At 44.5% G+C, this 23366-nt stretch overlaps 1 protein-coding gene across 1 annotated transcript in view; it reads left to right on the top strand.

Moving 5' to 3' along the window:
• MEGF11 (multiple EGF like domains 11) overlaps positions 1 to 23366 on the top strand; it is a 451035-nt gene that overhangs the window by 319443 nt on the left and 108226 nt on the right. The window contains exons 10-12 of the mRNA XM_087707602.1: positions 2810 to 2930; positions 5465 to 5628; positions 8785 to 8887. Of these exons, the coding sequence (XP_087563728.1) occupies positions 2810 to 2930; positions 5465 to 5628; positions 8785 to 8887 (388 nt within the window). The remainder of the gene's footprint in view (positions 1 to 2809; positions 2931 to 5464; positions 5629 to 8784; positions 8888 to 23366) is intronic.

The following is a 23366-nucleotide window of genomic DNA, read 5'->3' as shown; positions in this document are numbered from 1 at the left end:
TCGGATTTTGTGATTAGTGGTTTGCTGGGGATGTTTTCCTTAATGAGCAAACAGCTGTTCCAGGAGATTCGCCATCCTACTTTTCCACCTCCTGCTGAGTCGCTGTTCTCCTGGCTTTCTCTCCGCCTTCAAGGCGGCCAATGGAACGCTCCTTATTCCAGAGGACAAGGCCAGTCCTGCAGAAGGACAACATCCGGGCCACCGTCGGCCTGTCCAAGGCCAGCTGCTTCTTTAGGACCCCAAGAATTTATTTTCTTCCTCTGTTTTGATTTCTTCATTTCACTTGACACACGGCCGACGATGGGAATTTTGTACGAGAAAAGCCATGTTAACATCCTAGGCTTTAAGCGTGGTTAAAATAGCAATTAAAACAAACAAGGAATACAAATAGAATTAATAATTAAAATTTGGAATCGGCAATTAAATGCCTGTAGAAAAAGTTGTGCTTTCAAGACCTAACAAAGAAAGAGGCAACTCTGTAGGGAATATCTTCCAAAAAGCTGGGTTGAAACAGGGAAAACTTGGTCTGGATTGGGCACCAGGCAAGCGTGCTGCAATTATGGGGGTACCTCTACCTAATTACCTAGTTGGGTAATGAAACATCTACAAGAGACCAACCAAGCTCAGAGAGCACCAAGGACCCCACAGTTATCCTCCTCCTCCTCTTCACAAACCTCACTCCCTTCTAGCACTGATGATGTTGCCTTGTCTGGTAATGAAACGTCTGTAAGGAAAAACAATTCCCTTCTAGTACTGATGATGTTCCCTAGTGTAGATGATGAAACATCTGCAAGAAAACAATCAAGCTCAGAGAGCACCAAGGACCCAACAATCTTCCTCCTCCTCCTCTTCACAAACCTCACTCCCTTCTAGCACTGATGATGTTGCCTTGTCTGGTAATGAAACGTCTGCAAGAAAGCCACCAAGCTCAGACAGCCCCTAAGACCTGACAATCCAATCCTAACCTACATATGTTCTCTACAGTATAGCCGCCTCCTCTAATAGGGCATTCCCTGTTAGGTAATGGTGATGGTATGATGGATGAAATAGCATCATGTTGTGGTGGCACAAGCTTCACCCCTTCTGTACTCGCTTTATATTGCGTCTTATTTCCCCAGTTGCACAAATTTTGGATATTATGGAAAACACCAAGAAGATTGCAGCCAAAGGCTTACATGCTTTGTGTTTTTTTCCCCATTTTGAGGTGGTTCAAAAGTGAGTTAGTTGTTCAGTTGTAAATTTTATATTTCCTGTAATGTTTAATTCTTCAATTCCAGAGTCAGTAAGACATGTGTGACTTTTATTTATTTTTTCCTTTTGTAGATGACATTTAATTGGGGGCTGCTCTTATGATCTGAAATGGAAAAATGTTTGGGCAAATAATAAAACAAGTGTCAACCCTGAAGCTGAACCCTGACAACAATTGAAATGCTAAAATGTCTTGCAATTATATTTTGGTTTTTTAGCTATGGACTCCCAACCATCCTTTAGACCAGATCAGCATTACGACCCAGCAGTGTTGCAAAACAGACTTGGGGAAATGTATCTATGTATTTATTAAACTTATTGGCCGCCCATCTTACCACAAGATAATTCTGGGCGGCTTACAATATTAAAAAGATAAATCTGTATACCGTATTTTTTGGAGTATAAGATGCACTTTTCCCTAAAAGAGCGTGGAAATGTTAGTGCATCTTATACACCGAATACAGCCATTTTTGGCCTATTGAAGCCCCACCTCCACATCCAATTTTTGTGAAAAATGGGTGAAAAACGGCCCGTTTTTCACCAACACGGGGGTGTTTTTGCCTTCCCTCATTCCCCCCCCCCCCCCCCAGAAGCACTCTGCAGGCTTCAGCAGGGCTGGGAAAAGGGAAAAATGTCCCTGTTTGGTGAAACATGGGCGGAAAACGGGGGCATTTTTGCCTTCCCCAGCCCGGCTGAAGCCTACAGAGTGCTCCGGGGGGCCAGGGAGGACAAAAACTTTTTTTTCTTACTTATCTCTTCGAAATCTTGGTGCGTCTTATACACTGGTGCTTCTTATAGTCTGAAAAATACAATAAATAATATACTTCTTCTTCTTCCATGCCCAGATCAAACTTTAAACTGCCAGAATGAAGCAACAGATAAGTCATTATTGGTACACATTTCCAGTAGTAGCAGATAGGTCAGGCTCTGTGTAGTCCCACTTTTACACAGCGTGTTGTTATCCGTTAACAGCCTCCACTTGAGCATATTGGTTTTACACTTAGGCACTCCAACTCTCAACCTATTCAAGGTCCTCCAAGTAGTATAAGGGAGGTCAGATGCTTCAGCCATGCCCTCTATTAATGTTATTCCTTAAATGATGTTGTTCCTTAAATAAATAATATACTACAAAGATACTTCTTTTTATGACCCTGTGATCTTTTAATTTGGGGTAGAGTCGGGGCAACTGAGTGGAGCTGAGCATTTACTGCCAGATGCCCTTCCTGACGCCTATGCAGAGTTCACAGCAGATTCTTTTTTCTTTGCACCCTGAGAGAGAAACATCTGTTGCTGCTAGGATTGAACTCTGAACCTTCTGAGTGGGAGCCGAGCATCTTCACTTCTAAGCCATCGTGCTGCTCTACAAAGATACTATACATTTACAAAGCTATAACTCTACAAAGTACGTTTGAGAATTTGGGGTTCCAGAGAATTCCCAGCATCAGCCACCCACCGCTGCTCACACCGTCTGGGCTGTGACTGATGGGAGTTGAAATTCAGTAACATCTGAATTGCAATTAATGTCCCCAAGATCTCAGCCTAGATCTCTTTTGTTTCCCAGGGAGAGATCTGCTCGGTTACGTGTCCTCTTGGAAGCTACGGAGTCAATTGCTCTCTGGCCTGCAACTGCAAAAACGATGGCATGTGTTCCCCGGCAGACGGCTCCTGCTTCTGCAGAGAAGGTAAATTTTCCAGTTTCAGTGGCTATTATGCATTGAGGTCCATCATGCTTTCACTCAGAATGGTCCACATCTCCAAAGATTTTCCTGTTGTTTGGGTCTTGTGCAGTGGTGGGTTACAACTAGTACGCTCCAGTACAGGCATACCAGTGCCTGCCGGGAGCACCAGGTACCGTCCCAGTATGGTGCTCCAGAGGGCCCACCCACCTGCCTGCGCTCCTTACCGGTATTTGAAGTTTTTGGGGCTTCCGCACACGGAGCATACAGTGCCTGTGCAATGCTCCACCAAGCAGCTGGAGCGTCGCACAGGTGTTGCGGAGCATCATGGGCGGTAAGTATGCATGCACGCTATACTGGTTGCAATGGGATCCGGAACCCACCACCGGTCTTGTGCCCCATATTGTATCTGGCTGCTAATTAAGTTTGGTACAGTTTATGGTTTGTTTGTTTTTTTGCCATGGCTTAATCCTTCCTCTCTGACTTGGTGCACGCTTGTGATGTGGTCCATTTGGTCAACAATCTACGAGAAGAGAGGAGAGGAGAATAGAATGAGAATAGAATGAGAATAGAATAGAATAGAATGTAGAAGAGTAGAGAATGAGAATAGAACAGAAAAAGAGAAGAAAGAGAATAGGAGAAGAGAAGAGAATGAGAATAGAAGAGAAGAAGAGAAGAGAACAGAAAAGAATGAGAATAGAAGAAGAGAAGAGAATGGGAATAGAAGAGAAGAATAGAATAGAATAGAATGAGAGTAGAACAGAAGAATAGAAGAGAATGAGAATAGAACAGAGGAATGGAATGGGAGAGGAGAAGAGAAGAGAAGAGAAGGAGAATAGAATGTAGAAGAGAAGAGAATGAGATTAGAACAGAAGATTAGAAGAGAAGAAAAGAGAAGAGAATTAAAATAGAAGAAGAGAATGAGAATAGAACTGAAGAAGAGAATGGAAGAGAATGGAATGGAACAAAAAGAACAGAACAGAACTGAATTCTTTATTGGTCAAGAGTGATTAGACACACAAGGAATTTGTTTCCGGTGTGTCAGCTCTCAATGTATGTAAAATAGTGATAGATTATGCTCTGAATGCACCCTCCTTGTTGTTGGAATTTACGACTATACTCATAAAATTGGCTGTTTTACTCTGCAGGTAGTCCTTGACTTACTATCATTCGTTTAGTGATCGTTAGCAGCGGGTTGGACTAGAAGACCGCCAGGGTCCCTTCCGACTCTATTATTTAATGTTCTATCTTCATTCAAAGCACTGAAATAAATGACTTTCAGCTGCTCCTTACATTTTGAACCATTGTAGCATCCCAAAACTCACAGGGCCCTTCGCCATGAGCATATATTTACAACGGTTGCAGACCCAATCCTTGGGCCACATGATTGCCATTTGCGACCTTCCAACTGGCTTCTGAAAAGCAAAGTCAGTGAGAGAAGTTGGATTCACTCAGCAGCTGCAGCGATTCGCTTAACAACTATGATTTTTAAAAAAGGTTGCAAAATAAGGTGCAACTCACTTAAACCATTTTGCTTAGCAATTCTGGTCCCAATTCCTGTTGTAAGTCAAGGACTGTCAAGAATGAACTACAGGCAATTACATGTCTCTTCGTTTCCACTTGCCATAGAGTACTAAGGTGTGTGTGTGTGTGTGTGTGTGTGTGTGTGTGTGTGTGTGTGTGTGGCTTTCGAGTGGGTCAGATGGAGAAACAAAACTTCTATGATTCTGCTGAAGACTGTGAGAGCCAGAAACCTTTCCAAGGACCTCATAGCAGGTGTGAGGTTGAAGCAGATGGTTCCCATAACAAAGTGAACCTGCTCACATGGACTATGCCAGAGGTTGGAGGAGTTGTCTGGGGAAATTATTTTTTAATTCTATGAAGTGATGTTTGGGAACCTCAGAGTTAGTTTTACTTTGATATTACCATGCAGCATATTAAAAAAAAAAAAAGTAAGATTTCCGGGAACCGAATGAACCTGGAGTTTTATTGGGATCCTCAAGCTGGATGTTGACACCATCTGTATTTATGTGGACTCTCTGCCTTCCAACTCCAACCTGGCTCCTTGTCTTCAACTTTACTCCTCAACGCAGGTGATCTGGGTTTGATTATGAGCTGCTTGGTTTGTTTCTACCCCTGATTTTGCTGACTCGGGTGAAGAGCCGAGGTGGCGCAGTGGTTAAATGCAGCACTGCAGGCTACTTCAGCTGACTGCAGTTCTGCAGTTCGGCTGTTCAAATCTCACCGGCTCAGGGTTGACTCAGCCTTCCATCCTTCCGAGGTGTGTGAAATGAGGACCTGGATTGTTGGGGGCAATATGCTGACTCTGTAAACCGCTTAGAGAGGGCGGAAAGCCCTATGAAGTGGTATATAAGTCTAACTGCTATTGCTATTGCTATTGCTACTTCTGGGAAAGAGGATCCTTCTGCAATCTATGCATCCTGCTGCTCCCCTCTGGAATGCGTTTGTTTTCAAAGAGGGAGGACAGGCAGCCAGGGCTGATAGCTGACCGAATGTTCTTCGGCTCTTTGGTTTTACAGGGTGGCAGGGAACCGACTGCTCCATTCCGTGCCCAAGCAACACGTGGGGCCTTAACTGCAACCAGACGTGCTACTGTGCCAACGGAGCTGCCTGTGACCCCATGGATGGATCTTGCCTTTGTGGTCCTGGGTGGCAAGGAGAACTCTGTGACCAGCCCTGCCCTGTAAGTCTTCCTCAGCTTTGAGAGGTCCACTCTTTTCATGGGTGATCCAGGCTGAGATCAGAGAGAGACATCGTGTCATGCTTTCACTAGACCTATCCTGAAATCAGTCCGAATAAGAGCGTTGGAAGAGAAGACCCTGAAGGTCTTCTAGTCCTACCTGCTGCTCTTCTTTACTCTAACCCCAGGAGGCAAACCTATGGCACGCGTGCTGGAAGTGGCAAGCAGAGCCATCTCTCCTGGCATGCAAGCTGTCGCTCGTTGCTCTTCTGTGCACCAGCCAGCTGGTCTTCATATGCCTGGGAGCACTGGAAACCAGAAGAACAGCATTCATGCGCCCCGGGTGGCTGCTCTTCTGGTTTCTGGCATGCACTCTCTCCCATTTTGGCACTTGGTGCCGAAAAGGTTTGCCAACACTGCTCTAACCATTGTAACTCAAGAATCTATTCAAAAGGGAAACTCCAAAGAAGCTTGAAAAGTGCCCAGAGTTGTTGTTAACATCTAAGCTAGGTGAGAACTCCAGAGATCAGGGACCAAGTAGCTTATGACTGTCCCATCTTTAAAGTTGGCAAGAGTGAAATGTGCTCAGGATCCCTACCAATGTTGGTGGGAAGACGAACCAATGCACTGAATGAATGAACAGGACAGAACAACTGAGTTGAAAGGGACTTTGGAGGTCTTGTAGTCCATCCCCTTGCTCAAGCATGAAACCTTATATACCATTCAGGACAAATGGCTTCCCAGTCTCTTCTTGAAAGCCTTTAGTAATGGAGCACCCACCACTTCTGGGGCAAGCTGCACCACAAATTTATTGTTCTAACTGTCCAGAAACGCCTCCTTAATTCTAGATTGCTTTTCTCCTGAATTAGTTTCCATCCACTGTTTCTTGTCTTGCCTTCTGGGGCTTTGGAGAATAGTTGTGACCCCCTCTTCTCTGTGGCAGCCCTTGAAATATTGGAACACTGATGTGTAGACTCCAGAGAGCTGTTACAGCAGATGGCTTTCAATAGACTAGATATGAACAGTATGTATATATGTATTTATTTATTTGCTTATTTATTACATTTGTTTGCTGCTCATCTCGTAGCAGTGACTTTTCTAGCTTACCAAGAACCGATCTAACAAAATGAAATTCAATGTAGAGAAAAGTAAAGTCTTACACTTAAATAAGAAAAACCAAAAGTAAACATATAGACTGGGTGAAACCAGGCTTAATAGCAGTGACTGGGAGAGGGATCTTGGAGTCTTAGTGGACCACCGGTTAAATAAGAGCCAGCAGTGTGCAGTGGTAGCCAAAAAAACCAATGCAATCCTAAATTGCATTAACAGAGGGATACAATCAGGATCAAGGGAGGTACTAATACCACCCTATAAAGCCTTAGAAAGACCACACCTAGAGTCCTGCATCCAGTTTTGGTCCCCATGCTATAAAAAGGATGTGGAGACTCTAGAAAGAGTGCAGAGAAGAGCAACCAGGATGATGAGGGGACTGGAGGCTAAAACATGCGATGAACGGTTGCAGGAACTGAACATGGCTAATCTAGTGAAGAGAAGGACCAGGGCAGTGGTGGGATACAACCGTTCCAATACGGTGCTCCGGAGGGCCCACCTGCCCTCCCTACCTGCATTTGAGCTGATCGGGGCTTACGCACACGGAGCGTACGGCACCTGGGTGACGCTCTGCTGAGCAACTGGGACGTCACGGGCGGCAAGTACACATGCGTGCGCTGCGCACGTGTTGCACGCATGCTGCGCGCATGCATGGGATGGACGCCCAGCCCCATTGCACCGTACCGATTGCAACAGGATCTGGAACCCATCACTGGACCAGGGGAGACAGGATAGCAGTCTTCCAATATTTGAGGGGCGGCCCCAGAGAGGAGGGGGGTCAAGCTATTTTCCAAGGCAGCTGAAGGCCAGACAAGAAACAATGGATGGAAACTGACCAAGGAGAGATTCAACCTGGAAATAAGGAGGGATTTCCTGACAGTGAAAGCAATCAACCCATGGAACAGAAGTTGCCTTCGGCAGTTGTGGGACCTTCATCCCTGGAGGCTTTCAAGAAGAGACAGGACAGCCATCTGTTATAAATGGTGTAGGGTCTCCTGCTGGACTAGATGACCCACAAGGTCCCTTTCAACTCTGTTAATCTGTTAATCTACAGATAAAGCAATAAAACGATAGACACATCCAAGTGTAATAAAAATGTGAATTACAATTTATGACTGAAAGATAGGAAGGGAAGAAGTAGGATGAGCTGAGGGGGGGAATCTGCTACTGGTCCATCCACACACACACCCCCAGTGTGACACTCCCCCATTGGGACCCCAAGCCAGCTGGCAGAGTCTTAATTAAGATCTTAATTAAATTAAGATCTTAATTTGTTTTTTCCCAAGTCAGCTAAACTGGTAACAATCACGACGTCTTGTAGGACAGAATTGTGCCAATTAGCTCCAGACAGATTAAGGGAAAACTAGGCATCAAGATTTTCTGGGATTCAACCACAAATATTACACCTGATTTAAGCACATAAAATTGGTAACTATAATTGCAGGTAGTCCTCAAATTACAACAGTTCACTTAGTGATCATTCAAATTTATGACGGCACTGAAAAAAGTGGCTTATGACCAGTTTTCACACTTATGACCATTGCAGCATCCCCATGGCCATGTGATTTACGTTTGGATGCTTGATAATTGTCTCACATTTACGACGATTGCAGAGTCCCAGGGTCATCTGATCCCCTTTTGCGACCTTCTGACAAGCGAAGTCAATTGAAGAACCAAATTCACTTAACAGCCTTGTTACAAACTGCACAACTGCAGTGATTCACTTAACAAACGTGGCAGGAAAAGGTCATAAAATGGGACAAACTCACTGAACATGTTTCTCACTTAGCAACGTACGTTTTGGGCTCAATTATGGTTGTAAGTTGAGGCATAAGTTGAGGAATGTAAGAGACTGGACTGCCATCTGTCAGCAATGGTGCAGAGTCTCCTGCTTGGGCAGAGGGTTGGACTAAATGACCTACAAGGTCCCTTCCAACTCTCTCAATCTGTTAGAATACTTGTATATGTTGTATAGTTAGAAGAAGTTTGCCTCCACCTATCCTCATTTGTTCTTTTTTCCCTTCTTTTTCTTTTTCTGGTGAATGGAAGGATGGGACGTATGGCCTGAACTGCAGCGAACGTTGTGATTGTGACCACGCAGATGGGTGTGACCCTTTGACTGGCTATTGCTGTTGCCTTGCTGGCTGGACAGGTAACATGACATACAATCAAATGCTTCATCTTGGAGCTCAGCTAGATGCTGCCATCTCTCCATCCTTTGCCTTAAATCAGGTGTGACCAACCTGCTGCCTGCAGGCCCTGGATCCGTTTAGTGACCATTTGAGTTTACAACAGCACGAAAAAAAAGGACTCATGTTTGTTTTCACACCTAGAACCGTTGCAACATCCCCAGGGTCATGTCATCAAAATTCCGACGCTTGGCAATTGACTCATATTTACGACAGTTGCAGTGTCCTGGGTTCACTGCGTGAGCCACTTTTGCAACCTTCTGTAAAAGCAAAGTCATTGAGGTGGTCAGATTCTCTTAACAACCATGTTACTAACTTAACCCGTGCAGTTCTTCACTTAATGACTGCAGCAAGAAAGTGTATAACGTGGCTCAAAACTCGCTTAACAACTGTCTCGCTTAGCAACAGAAAGGTTGGGTTCAGTTGTGATCATCAGTGTAGGAGTAATGTCCCTGAACAATTTCTGATAGCAGAATTTTGTTACCTGGTTACTACTCATTTACTTTTCTTAATAAGCAAATGGCTGCGTAAAATTTCCAGCGGTTGTTAGAGTCCCAAATGTGGAGCAATGCCCAGCCAACCAGGGAGGAGGAGCCCTGTGGGAAATTAACCTTGAATTGTTGCTCAACCACAAGAAATTCAGGACTGCCCCCAACACACACACACACACACACACACACACAAACACACACATACGTTCCAAGGAACCTTACCTGTCTGATCCCATAGGGAACAAGCAGTCTGTGAAGATTCCTCTATTATAGGCAGAATATAAAAAGTAGTTAGCTTGAAATCTACATTTCTGGATCTGGTTGTTTTTTATCCATGATGTACATCATTAGAGCTGTGGTGGCACAGTGGTTAGAATGCAGTATTGCAGGCTGACTCTGCCTACTGTCAGGAGTTCGATCCTGACCAACTCAAGGTTGACTCAGCCTTCCCTTCTTCCAAGGTCTGTAAAATGAGGACCCAGATAATTGCGGGACAATATGTTGACTCTGTAAACTGCTTAGAGTGGGCTATAAAGCACTAACAAGCAATATATAAGTCTAAGTGATATTGCTATTGCTATTCTATTCTATTCTTTCTACTGTTTTTGTAATTTTGTTCTGTTCTATTCTGTTCTATTGCTATGGTGGCACAATAGTTAAAATACGGTATTGCAGGCTGACTCTGCCTACTGTCAGGAGTTTGATCCTGATCGAAGCAAGGTTGACTCAGCCTTCCATCCTTCCGAGGTGGATAAAATGAGGAGCCAGATTGGGTTCACTGAGAAAAGGGCGACCGACAAAAGCGCGCCCGACGAAACTGTGGTGACAAAACCGCGAGTTCTAAACCGCGCCGACAAATGAGCGCTGAAGCGCGCTGACAACAGCGCGCCAACAGAAGCACGCTCTAACTCTAACCCTAACCCTAAACCTAAACCTGACCCTGACCCTAACCCTTACCTTAACTTAAATTGCGCTTCTGTCGACGCGCTGTTGTCGGCGCGCTGTTGTCGGCGCGCTGTTGTCGGCGCGCTGTTGTCGGCGTGTTGATGACGTTTCGGTTTTAGTGCCGTGGTTTTGTCGGGGCGTTTTTGTCGTGCGGGCATTTGTCGGGTCACGGCCAGATTGCTAGGGGCAATACGCTGACTCTGTAAACTGCTTAGGGAGGGCTGTGAAGCACTAAGAAGCAGTATATAAGTCTAAGTGCTATTGCTATTCTATTCCATTCTATTCTTTCTACTGTTATTTTGTAATTTTGTTCTGTTCTGTTCTATTCTATTGCTATGTTGGCACAATAGTTAAAATACGGTATTGCAAGCTAATTCTGCCTACAGTCTGGAATTCAACCCTGGTTGACTCAGCCTTCCATCCTTCCGAGGTGCTTAAAATGAGGACCCAGATTGCTGGGGGGGGCAATATACTGACACTGCAAACTGCTTAGAGAGGGCTGCAAAGCACTATGAAGTGGTATATAAATCTAAGTGCAGTGACTGTTTTTGGGCACTCCCCCCCTTCCCCCTAAATCATAGCCAGAACAAATTGCAGCAGCTGACCAACTGTGCTGATTTGCTCAGTCCAGTTCCAGGTTCTCAAATCAGCTCTGGGTGTTACCTTCGGCTGTAAATTTTCCCTTTCAGCCACGCTAACCAAGCGAAAGTCCTCTTGTTTGGGCCGCCAAACTCTGGCAGGCTTGAAAAAGGGGGGGCTGTGTGCTCTTATTCACATTTTAGGGGCCAAGATGGAGAAGAAGATCATGAGTGAGGCGGGAAGCATTTGCCAGCCAAGGGCCTCTTTATTTCAAGAGGCCGACAGTTTCTGCCGTCCCCGGCCTTATTTTTAGAAAGGGCACTGCGGCTTCGTTGCCATGATTAGAGGATCATGCTGAGTAACAGCTGTGCAAGCCGAGATGAAAAACTGTTGTGTTGGAGGAGAACCTGGTCACTTTTCTTCAAGCTCACAGTAGGGTAGGGTAGGATAGAGAATAGAATAGAATAGAATAGAATAGAATAGAATAGAGGGTAGGATAGGATAGGATAGGATAGGATAGGATAGGATAGGATAGAAAATAGAATAGAATAGAGGATAGGATGGGGTAGGGTAGGGTAGGGTAGGGTAGGATAGGATAGATTAGAGAATAGAATAGAATAGAAAATAGGATAGGATAGATTAGAGAATAGAATAGAATAGAATAGAAGATAGGATAGATTAGAGAATAGAATAGAATAGAATAGAAGATAGGATAGGATAGATTAGAGAATAGAATAGAATAGAATAGAATAGAATAGAATAGAATAGAATAGAATAGAAAAACAGAGTTGGAAGGGACCTTGGAGGTCTTCTAGTCCAACCCCCTGCCTAGGCAGGAACCCCTATACCATTTCAGACAAATGGTTATCCAATCTTTTCTTAAGAACTTCCAGTGTTGGAGCACGCACAACGTCTGTAGGCAAGTTGTTGCACTGATTAATTGTTCTCACTGTAAGGAAGTTTCTCCTTAGTTCTAGATTGCTTCTCTCCTTGATTAGTTTCCACCCATTGCTTCTTGTTCTACCCTCAGGTGCTTTGGAGAATGGGATGCAATCTGGGTTGTGCAGCCAAAATCTGGAGATGGCGGATGACCTCAGTTACAGACATTGTACAGCAGGGGTGTCAAATTCAAGGCCCACGGGCCAGCGGGGTGCTTAGATCTGGCCCGCCCTGGAAACAGTGAAGGACCAGCCTGCAGTGCCTCTGCCAGCCAAAACGGAGCTTGGGAGGGCCACACGCACCCCCCTCAGGCTCCATTTTTGGCAGAGGGCTAGCAAGCCAAATTTAAAAATAAAACAAAATGAGATTTTTTTCCCCTTTTGCACCAAGGTGGCACAGTGGTTAGAGTGTAGCACTGCAGGCTTCTTCAGCTGACTGCTAGCTACAGTTTGGCAAATCAAATCTCACTGGCTCAAGGTTGACTCAGTCTTCCATCCTCCTGAGGTGGGTAAAAGGAGGACCCAGATTGTTGGGGGCAAATGGCTGACTCTGTAAACTGCTTAGAGAGGGCTGTAAAAGCACTATGAAGTCTAAGTGCTATTGCTATTTGCATGTGAACATGCAAGAAGGGAAAGGAAAGGAGAAAGGGAAAGAGGAAAGACAAAGAAAAAGAAGGGAGGATGGGAAAAGAGCATGGAAGGAAAAAGAAGGAAAGAGGGGAAGGAAGAAGAAAGGCGAATGAAGAGGGAAGGAAAAAGAAGAAAAGGTAGGGAGGTAAGAAAGAAGGGAGGGAGGGAGGGAGGGAGGGAGGAAGGAAGGAAGGAAGGAAGGAAGGAAGGAAGGAAGGAAGGAAGGAAGGAAGATTATAATAAGAGTGAGGAAGGGTCTGAGGGAAGTCCTACCTTAGCACTTGGCCACTATAGGTGCCCTCGACACAAATGATATCGAGTTGTCATGCCCGCTCCTCCCAGGTAAAACACAACCCTGTTGTAGCCCCCAATGAAATCGAGTTTGACACCCCTATTGTACAGTCTACTCTGCCTTCTCCCTTTGGCTGATGGGCATCACACTGGGGCAGAGGAACCGGCAGGGTTGCCAAATAAATGGTTGAAATCTTCCCAAATCAGAAGGCAACATTGACCAATAAAACACAGAAGGAAGAGGAGGAAAAAATGGAGGAACAGGACAATATTACTCTGTTTAGAAACTGGGTGGATCTAAAACTGTCAGAAACATAGCCTGGGAAATATAAAGTTTGTTAGGCCAGCAGGATTTTGCTCTGAGCCTCTTGATTGTTGGCTTGACTAGCAATCGTTTGCTATCCCAGATAATCACCAGTTAAGAATTGTGGTTTCTGTAAGAAGAAGAAGAAGAATATCTGCAAGAAATATCATCTGCCTGCAAGCAAAGAACTGGTTGGACCTTGACAGGCAAAGTGATAGAAAATGAAGATGCTAAAATGCACGGGGACTTTAGAATTCAAACAGACAAGCCCTCGCAACACAACATTGCAAATGTAATTCTTAATAAGAAAGACAGAAAAAGAAAAAGGACATGGCAGCACCTGCAGAAAGCAGAACTCAAGAGAAAGAACTGGAGAAAATGGCAAATAAAAGTAGATTGGCTCTGGTAAAACATCCCAAAGGTGCTTTTTCAAGAGGCAACTGGACTTTCTGTTTTTTTGAAGACATTTCGCTTGTCATCCAAGAAGCTTCTTCATCTCTGACTGGATGGTGGGGAATGGAAAGATTGATACTCCTTGCAGACAGCTGGTCATTTGCATCCTTTTAAAGGGTCCTTGAGGCCACTTGGAGATTTATCTGTGTCCTCAGGGTCACCTGAGTGGTGCAAATGGGTGTGGAGCTTTTGGGGAATTGCTGAAAGGACTGGGTTGTGGAGCTGTGCTTTCTGCAGGATGTTTTGTGCCCTGTTTCTTCACTGTTGAATGCAAGCGTGGGCTGTGTGGATGAATCTGTGTTATTTGCATCGCAAACTGGAGCCCAAATGGTTCCTGCAGTCTGCAATTTTTTTCTGGAAATCCATTCATACTCCCGCACAATTCGAAGGTTGTTCATCCCAAAGTGTCATCCAAAGTTCATCCTTAATTGTTTATGGCAGAGGTGTCTGCCATAGTTCCCGAATTTGGGAACTTTAAGACTTGTGGACTTCAACTCCCAGAATTCCCCAGCCAGCCTGGTCTATGGAGATTCTCAGTCATCCAGGCCATGGTTGTCCCAAAGGTACTTTTTTCAAGAGGCAAGTGGACTTTCTTGTTTTTCGTTGAAGACGTTTCACTTCTCAGTAAACAGTAAACAATAACAAAGTTGGAAGGGACCTTGGAGGCCATCAAGTCCAACCCCTTGCTCACGTAGGAGACCTGTACTAGGGATTAGAACAGCTGAACTGCCGATGTTTCTGATCAACTAGCTCAGTGTCTTAGCCACTGAGCCACCAAGTCAAGAAGATTCTTCAGCTCTGGCAAAAGACAACAAAAGTAGTATCAGTAGTGATAAGTGCCTTGGGGGTGCAATCCCAAAACATCTGGATAAACACCATTGGCATTGACAAAATCCCCATCAGTCAATTGCAAAAGGCAGTTTACCCAGGGAAGGACTCAGTAAGTAAATTAAAATGCCATATCCAGTCTGAACATCAGAATGGCTGAGCCACCAAGCATCATAATATACCATTGGTGTTGATAAAATTGCCATTGGTCAATTACAAAAGGCAGCTTTGCTCGGAATAGCTTACATCTTGCAGTAATACCTCTGACACCATCCAATATCCACATCTGTCTATTCCAGGTAGGGAAGGACTTAATATGCCAAAATGTCAAATCCAGTCTAAACATCTGGCTGGCTGTGTAATGAACAAGGATAATAATTTATTAAATGTATATGCTGCCTAACTGCCAGTTCATGTAAAACTTTGCTTCTTTGCCAGATTTTGTTGGATAAACTGGGGTGTCACAAAAACAGGAGCCAGAGGAAGCCACCAAGAGATATAACTCCTCTAACAGCTTCCTGGGCTTGAAGTAAAGTGTGGTAGCTTCTCTCTTTCTCTGAGCTACAAAAAGCAAGTTATAGCTACCTACTTTTGGTGATCAAGACAAGAGTCATTTCCACCTGAGAAACGTAGAGCAACTTCACAGCATCACCATGTCTCCACATTACTATTATGGAACACCATGATGGTTAGATAATTCCAGGAGATGCCATGGTTTTCTTGTTCAGGAGTGACCAAGGACAAGAACATCAGTTCCACAGATAAAAGCTTATCTTTGTTGTTCTCTGTAAATTCTGAATTCTGTGCTGTCAAGTTGGCAACCTTATATCTTAGTGGCCACCCAGAGCTGTATGGGAATTGAGCAGCTTCCAAATTGAATCTAATTAACTAAATGAAGCTTACCTCCTCTCTAATATGTGATCCATGCGATAAAGTACGATCTTCTAGAAGATGGGTGTTTTTTTTAAAACTTGTTTTAGAAAAAGGACTGAATCGAAAGTCTATGAAAATTGAACTTACCCATTTTAGGTCATTTGTGGTAACACTTCTGAGGAGGTCATCATTCCTGGAGGTAGGGGATAACTGAGACATGCCATAGTTACTTTACATGTTGAAGATTTCAGGTTAAGTGAGCAGGGCCTGCAGTGGGACACTGAGTTGAAGAATGATCGGTCTTCAGGCAGATGGACAGTCCTGGGGTTGACTGACACAAGCACATTACTGATATCTATCTATCATCTATCATCTATCATTTCTCTTTCTCTCTCTCTCTCTCCCTCCCTCCCTCTCTCCCGCTCCCTCTTCCTCTCCCTCCCTCCCTCCCTCTCTCTCTTTCACACACACACACACACACACACACACACACACACACACACACACACTGCATATATACACTAAGGATTCTATTATTCTGCTATGCATTTTCTGTTGTGGAAAAATGGGAGGAGGGATGGAGGGATCGTACGGAGTTAGATGCATGTAGCTATAACAACATTCTTTCTAGAAAATCAAGGTCATCCTTTGCCTCTGAACCTGACTGGAACTGGATGGGTGAAACTGCCAGCAGGGCAGTGGGAGATTGGACCATGGGGTGGACTTGAGGGTGTGGGGGAAAGATCTTGAACTTTCAACTGGGTGGGGGAAACCAGAAAGCTTTCAGATTCGGGTTTTCCCAGATGTGTCAACATGGCTCTCTTAATGAATTGGAACTTTGAGCAATACTTTGCCTTGGACTCTGATTTAATTTTGGATGCTATTTGGAACGCTAACAGTGCATTGCTTTGAATGCAGCAATAACAAGGGGCTTCAGTGAACACTAAACATGAAGAATTTATCTGCAATCCCTTAAATCAAATCTTTCTTTTCCCCAAATTATGCTGTATCTGCAGAAGGCAGGTGTCAAGCCAACAAAGTAGACCAGACCAAGAAATCAATGCCATGTACTCAACATAACTTTTATTATAAACCTTTAGTAACAGAATCCTGCAATTCTCAATAGGCTGCCGCCTCCTGCCCACCCTCTTGTGTGAACTACAAAAGGGCTTGTCTGAGTTGTTTTCTCAAATAACTTTCCTGGTCCAGCCTCCAAGCCCTCTTATCCGACTGCGGCCTTGATGGCAGCTCTTCCTCCTGTCTTCCCTCTTCCCTCTAAAGCACTGGGAAAATCCTGGGAAAATATAGCAGCTTGAAGAAGTTCCAGGTTGGCACTTAGTTTCCATGCTCCAAAGTTTGTCCTGTGTAAAGTGTTGCACAGCTGTAATAGAGCTGCCATATACCACAAAAGCTTTCCTTTCTATCACTTCTTTGTTTTCAAATGGCTAAATGTGCTTCACCTGCTCAGGGGAGAAAGCTCTTCAATGAGTAGAACCGGTGGTGAGAAAATGATTTCTTCTAACAACAATTTGCCAACCTACTCAGAAAGTTAACAACTGGTTCTCCCAAAGTGGTGAATCCCACCAATGGGTAGAACCATCCATGGGACCAGACCCAGAAGATTTCCATCCTCCTAAAGTCAACCATGTTTGCCCTCTGTGATATCATCTAAGCCTCCTTCTATGCTCCCTGATTGGCTGGAGCCATACTTCAAATTGGAACGATGTGAGGACAAAGGCATTATGTGTTTGAATCATATCAAGTTGAAATATTATTTTTGCTCTGCTTTACCCAGAAAGTATGTTGGGCTAATTGTAGCATTGTGTACCAATAAGAAGAACTTGAATAAGAACTATTAAGGGCTACTTAAAGTATAATATTCATCCTGAAACATTTAGACATCTGGAGGGCATGTTTAAAACATAGAACATTGGATAATACAGTTGGAAGGGACCACAGAGGTCTTCAAGTCCACCCCTGCTCAAGCAGGAAAGTCCATACCATTCCGGACAAGTGGCTGACTAGTCTTTCCTTGAAAACTTCCAGTGGTGAAGCATTCACAACCTCTGGGGGAAAAAGCCAAACCACTGGTTAATTGTTCTCACTGTCAGGAAATTTCTCCTTAGTTCTAGGTTGGCTTTCTCTTTAAGGATCTCCCACCCATTACTTCTTGTCCTATCTACAGATGCTTTGGAGAATAAGTTGACTCCCTCTTTTCTGTGACAGCCCCTCAAATTTTGGAAGGCTGCTATCATGTCACTCCTAAGCCTTCTCTGTTAAGCTTGTTGTTGTTGTTAGTTGCAAAGTCGTGTCCAACCCATTGTAACCTCATGGACAACATTCCTCCAGGTCATCCTGTCCTCTACCATCCTCTGGAGCCCATTTAAGCTCACACCTTCTGCTTCAGTGACTCCATCCAGCCACCTCATTCTCTATCGTCCCCTTCTTCTTTTGTCCTCCTTCGTTCCCAGCATGAGGCTCTTCTCCAGTGAGTCCTTCTTTCTCATTAGGTGGCCAAAGTCTTTGAGTTTCCTCTTCAGGATCTGGCCTTCTAAAGAGCAGTCAGGGTGGATCTCCTCTAGGACTAACCGGTTGGATGGCCTTGCAGTCCAAGGGACTCGCAGGAGTCTTCTCCAGCACCAGAGATCTAAGACCTCCATTCTTTGGCGCTCAGTCTTTCTTATGGTCCAACCTTCACAGCCATACCCAGTTCCCTCAAGCGTTCATGGTACATGTTGAGCCTGTGGACTCCTGATGATATTTGTTACTCTTCTGTACTCTCTTTCTAGGGAAGACCTACAGTATCTCCGTGTTTCTCAACCTTGCCAACTTTAAGATTGGTGGACTTCAGCTCCCAAAATTCTCCAGCTGGCTTAAAGTTGCCAAAGTTGAGAAACACAGACCTAGATGTTCCCTTATGATCTTTCTAGAAACACTGCATATTTTTGAATTGTAGTGACAATTCAATAGTTCGGCTTTCCTTAACAACATGTTCACTTTTTTACAAGCAAGGTTTATTTCCTAAACACGGAGAAGCATTCAAGCTTACATTTCCTATTTCCTTCCCTCTGAGATGGTGCAGCACGAACAATTCATAATATTGTTCAACAAATATTTAGTTTGATTCTAAAATTTGCCAGCCTGAGGGTGGTGGGGTAAAACAAATAGTTTAAAAAGCCAGGTGAAAATGATTTCTCATGTAGCTTCTCCTATTTGCAAAGTTTACAAATCCAAGATTTCTGGTTTGTGGTTGCTAATCCCATGGATTAAAAATATCAGAGCCAGATGTTTGATTTTCATACTACTGTTTGAACTTGAGGACTTGGTCCTCCTGTCCGTTTCACAAATTAGGCCTCATAAATTTTGAGGCATGAATTTCTCGGAGGAAAAAAGCGGAAGGTGTTGAAACGGTCCTGAATTTCAAAACTAATTAGACGTGGCCTAGAAAAAGATCAGAAAAAGTACTGGACTTTGGAGGCCCTCACTTGTGGGATGAGGACCATTTGGGCATTCTCTTTATCATAGTGGCTAATGAAAATCCGATCTTAAAAAGTTATTCTGTGTGTTCATCTTCACACATGGGACTCCTATTGATGTCAGTTCTGGGCCGCAGATCAAGGCAAAGAGAAATAACTGCACGGTTTGAAATGCAGGTTCTCAAGATGTTGCTCATTAAAAAAAACCTCACAGGGGAAATAATATGAATGAAGTGAGCGGGGGGTGGGGAAGCAGGAAGAAGAATTGTGGGCTTGTGCCTCGAAGGCTGTTTCCATTTTCGGCTTTTCATTGGAGTCCACCACATCCCTCACTATTCTTGAACCAAGTCACAAGAGATTGTAATCACACCTATAGGCAAAGGTGAGGATTGGCAGCTGATTTACCCAACATGCTTCACGTAAACCAGGGGTATCAAACTCGATTTCATTGAGGGCTGCATCAGGGCTGTGGGGATGTGGGGCAGAGGTGGGTTCCTACCGGTTCAGACCAGATCGGCTGATACATGACTATACCAGTTCTATCCTGTGCGCTACCATCTTTATTTTCTGTTCTGCACATGCGCAGAACAATCTTCATTGAAAAAATGTAATTTTGCCCCCTTTTTAATGCTGTGCACATGCCAGTCCCAGAGAGGTCCCAGAGATGGGCCATTTTTCACAAAAATGGAGGCCTTTCTGCCTTCCCCAGCCCCCAGAAGGATTCTGCAGGATTCAGCAGGGCTAGGGGAAGGCAAAAACGCCTCCGTTTTTGCAAAAAATAGCCCATTCTCCACCCATTTTTCACAAAAATGGTGGCATTTTTGCCTTCCCCAGCTCTGCTGAAGCCTGCAGAGTGTTCCTGGGGGCCGGGGAGGACAAAAACTTTTTTCTTATTGGGTAGTTTGCAGGCGTTCCCTTAGCTCCGCCCCCTCCTTGTCAAAACCTTTCACCACCGTTTCGGTGGGCGTGGCTTGGTGAGGGGGTCATGTGACTGAGTGTGAGTGAGTGACATCAAGTTGGCCATGCCCACTCAGTCACATGCCCCTCATCTAGCCACACCCACCAAACCGGTAGTAAGAATTTTTGAAACCCACCCCTGGTGTGGGTGGCTAACTGGGTGTGTGTGGCCAACTGAGTGGGCATGGCCAACTTGACGCCACTTCCCAAACTGCTGGCATGTTTCCTCTTCGCATTGAGTATACCGAGCCGAACCTGCATTGGCCTGATCTTTCTTTGCATTGGGTAGACTGGGCCGAAGCCACCCTGGCCCGATCTTTCCCCTTCGCATTGGGTAGACCAGGACAGCCTCGTGGGATGGATCTGACCACATTGCATGCTGGATTTGGCCTGCAGGCTTTGAGTTTGACACCCATGACGTAAGGATTGAGTAAACCCAATTTGGAGGGTTGGAAAAGATGTCGAACAATCAAGTAACAGATGGTTGTATTGAGCTGAAGCACAAACAAAAAACTCCAAATTCCAGTTAAAACGAATTAAAGATAATAGGTTTATGGTGCAGTTGTTTGGACTTTAAGTAATGATGTGCTTTGTGTAAATCCAGCCAATGTGTGGCTTCAGGGATATCCACAGCAGAGGTGGGTTCCTACCGGTTCAGACCGGTTCAGCCAAGTAGGTAGTAACTCGGCCCCACAGACCTCCAAACTAGTTCTATTGGCAACGCCATAAGCTCCGCCATCTTGTTTTTGGCTTCTGCGGATGCGCAGAATCACTTTTTTCACTACTGCGCGTGGGCGCATAGCCTGAAGCATGTCCTTGAGCCAACCGGCAGTAAAAGAAGCTGGAATCCATGCCTGAGATTCCACAGGGAGGGGGGGAGTCAAAAAGACTCAAGCTGGACTTCTTCAGCTCTTTGTATGTTAGCTCTAACATACAATCCCAGGTTGAGCTGCAATGATGGCTATGAAGTTGAAAAAGATGCCCATGATTGGATGGGAGGAGATGCTGGAGTGTAACAGATAAGACTAGCTTTGAGGGCTGAACATGGACCAGCCCAAAGCGAAATCTGTGCTGTCACTCAAACACCAAAACAGGCTTCTTCTCTCTTGTGGCCACATTAATTCAGAAGAACTTAGTAAGAGGAGAACTTTCTGCTTTCGTTACTCAGGGGAGGCCTCTTTCAATTTTGAGAAAAGCAGCGGCTTTGACAATCAGCTGGGAGTATTTTAACTATGTTGCTGAGCAGAGGATACCTGGGTGAACAGAAACGCTTTGTGGAGGAAATAAGTTGCAATGGCATCATTGTTTTACTAATGCGGACAGTTGGCTTCTTCTCAGCTGCTATAGCCATTGACTATAGCCGGCATTTAGTTGTCACTGAATTAATGTGAAATTGTTGGAGTGGGTTTTACTGAAGAATTTTTGTAACGTTCTGCAGGTGGTATAACCCACAGACCATGGATGGTACTGGTCTGTGGCCTGTTAAAAACCAGGGTGCCAAGTAATACACCCACAGCAAGCAAAACTCCGAGGCAGGTAGATTCCTCACAGAAGAGTTTTATTGGATAGAGCATATTGGCAGAGTTCTGGTGAAAACCGACTCTGAAGATTCCATCACTCTTCACCTAACTAAAAGTAAAAGTTTTCCCCTTTCCCAAAACAATCAGTCACATGGTCCAATCAAGGTACCGTTTGGTTGCCTAGTAACACCATTCCTCTTCTCTCCAACCGGGTGTGAGAATGTCCTTGGTTCCTAGGAGAAAGTATTTTGTTTTGGCCACAAAACCCCAGCTATCTCTATTCCCCTCTCCCTCTCCCTCAGCTCCAGTGTGGCAACGCTGAAGCCTCAAGATGGCTTCAGTCAGGTTAGCTTCAGGGTTGACACTGGGCTGCGCAAGCGAGTGAAGCTTTATCTGCACATGGACAGGATCCAGGGAGCAGGTGAAATATTCCCCCCTCCCCCCAGTCTGTAGAAAACATTTTTTCACAGAACTGGTCCTTGTTGCCCAAAGTTTGGGGGTATAAGGCATCGGTTTCACCAAAGGCTCCTGGACAGATGTTGGAGAGAAGGCATACCCCTAAAAGCATCAATGTGCTGTTGTGATGCCAGCCCCACCCCTGTGCAGGGGTCATGACATCACTCAGACAAAGAAAAGGAGTGTATCTTACATTGCAATAGCACGATGCTGCTTCTACCATTTTGCTGAAAGCAACAGATTCTGGAGACTCCTCTGATCTCCTCAAGATAAACATCAGTGAATGGAAACTAATCAAGGAGAGAAGCAACCTAGAACTAGGGAGAAAGTTCCTGACGGTCAGAACAAGACAGTGAGGGACTAGAGGCTAAACTGTATTAGGAATGCTTGTGGGAACTGGGTGTGTCTATAATGAAAAGAAGGACTAGGGGTGACATGATAGAAGTCTTCCAATACCCAAGAGGCTGCCTCAAAATGAGATCAACCTATTTTCCAAAGCATTAAAGGACAAGACAAGGAACAATGGATGGAAACTAATTAAGGAGAGAAGCGACCTGGAACTAAGGAGAAACTTCCTAACAGTGAGGACAATTAGTCAGTGGAACAACTTGCCTCCAGAAATCGTGGACGCTCCATCACTGGAGGCTTGCAAGAAGAGATTGGACAGCTGCTTGTCTGGAGTGTATAGGACCTCCTGTTTAAGCAAGGATTGGACTAGAAGACCTCCAAAATACCTTCCAACTCTTGTTATTCTGTTATCTCTCTTTTTTAAAAAAATAAATAAATTAGTGATGTGTATATCGACACTTGGGAATGCCAAAAGCCAGTTTTATGAGCAAGGATTAGTACACAAGATGCATTATTTATTCTAGAGAAAATCAGCATATTGACTCAGTGGGTTATAAACCCAATGACTTTTCATGCACCTTACACATAGAGCCCTGGTTTGTTTAACCATGGCTTAAGCAGACTAGTTGAGCTTGTCAGGTGGAAATCTGGAGACTTCAAACCATCAGCCCATCGATCAAAGCCAGGCCAGGAAACAAACATTGCAAGGATTTCAGGAATGCTATTTTGGTGTTCAAGGACAGTGATTCCCAGAGTGTGGTCTTGGGCCCCCGTGTCCTTTTCAAGAGATCCACAAAGTCAAATGAATAAATAAATACTTTAACATTTCTCTAGTTTAATGTCCAATACAGTGTCTCTCTTGATACATACAGCCCACACAAACTAAAACTATCTGGGGTTATCAATCATTTTAAAGAATAACAGAGTTGGAAGGGATCTTGGAGGTCTTCTAGTCCAACCCCCTGCATAGGCAGGAAACCTACTCCACTTCAGATAAATGGTTATCCAATCTCTTCTTAAAAACCTCCAATGATGGAGCATTCACAATTTCTGGAGGCAAGCTGTTCCACTGGTTAATTGCTCTCACTGTCAGGAAATTTCTCCTTAAGTTTTAGGCTGCTTCTTCCTTGGTTTATTATTTCAACCATTGTTTCTTGTCTTGCTTGCTGGTGCTTTAGTGGCAGCCCCTTTGTGGCAGCCCCTCAAATAATGGAACACTAGACAAACCCAATTCCTGCAACTGTTCCTCATATGTTTTTGCCTCCAGCCCCTTAATCATCGTTGTTGCTCTTCTCTGCAGTCTTTCCAGAGTCTCAACAACTTTTTAAAAATGTGGTAACCAAAACTGGGATG

The sequence above is a fragment of the Thamnophis sirtalis genome, unplaced genomic scaffold (assembly GCF_051295495.1).
Source record: "Thamnophis sirtalis isolate CommonGarterSnake01/CBP01778 unplaced genomic scaffold, rThaSir2_p1.2 scaffold_2, whole genome shotgun sequence".
NCBI lineage: Eukaryota > Metazoa > Chordata > Lepidosauria > Squamata > Natricidae > Thamnophis > Thamnophis sirtalis.
The sequence above is the reverse complement of the archived record's forward strand: the minus strand, read 5'-3'. Positions and strand labels throughout refer to the sequence as shown.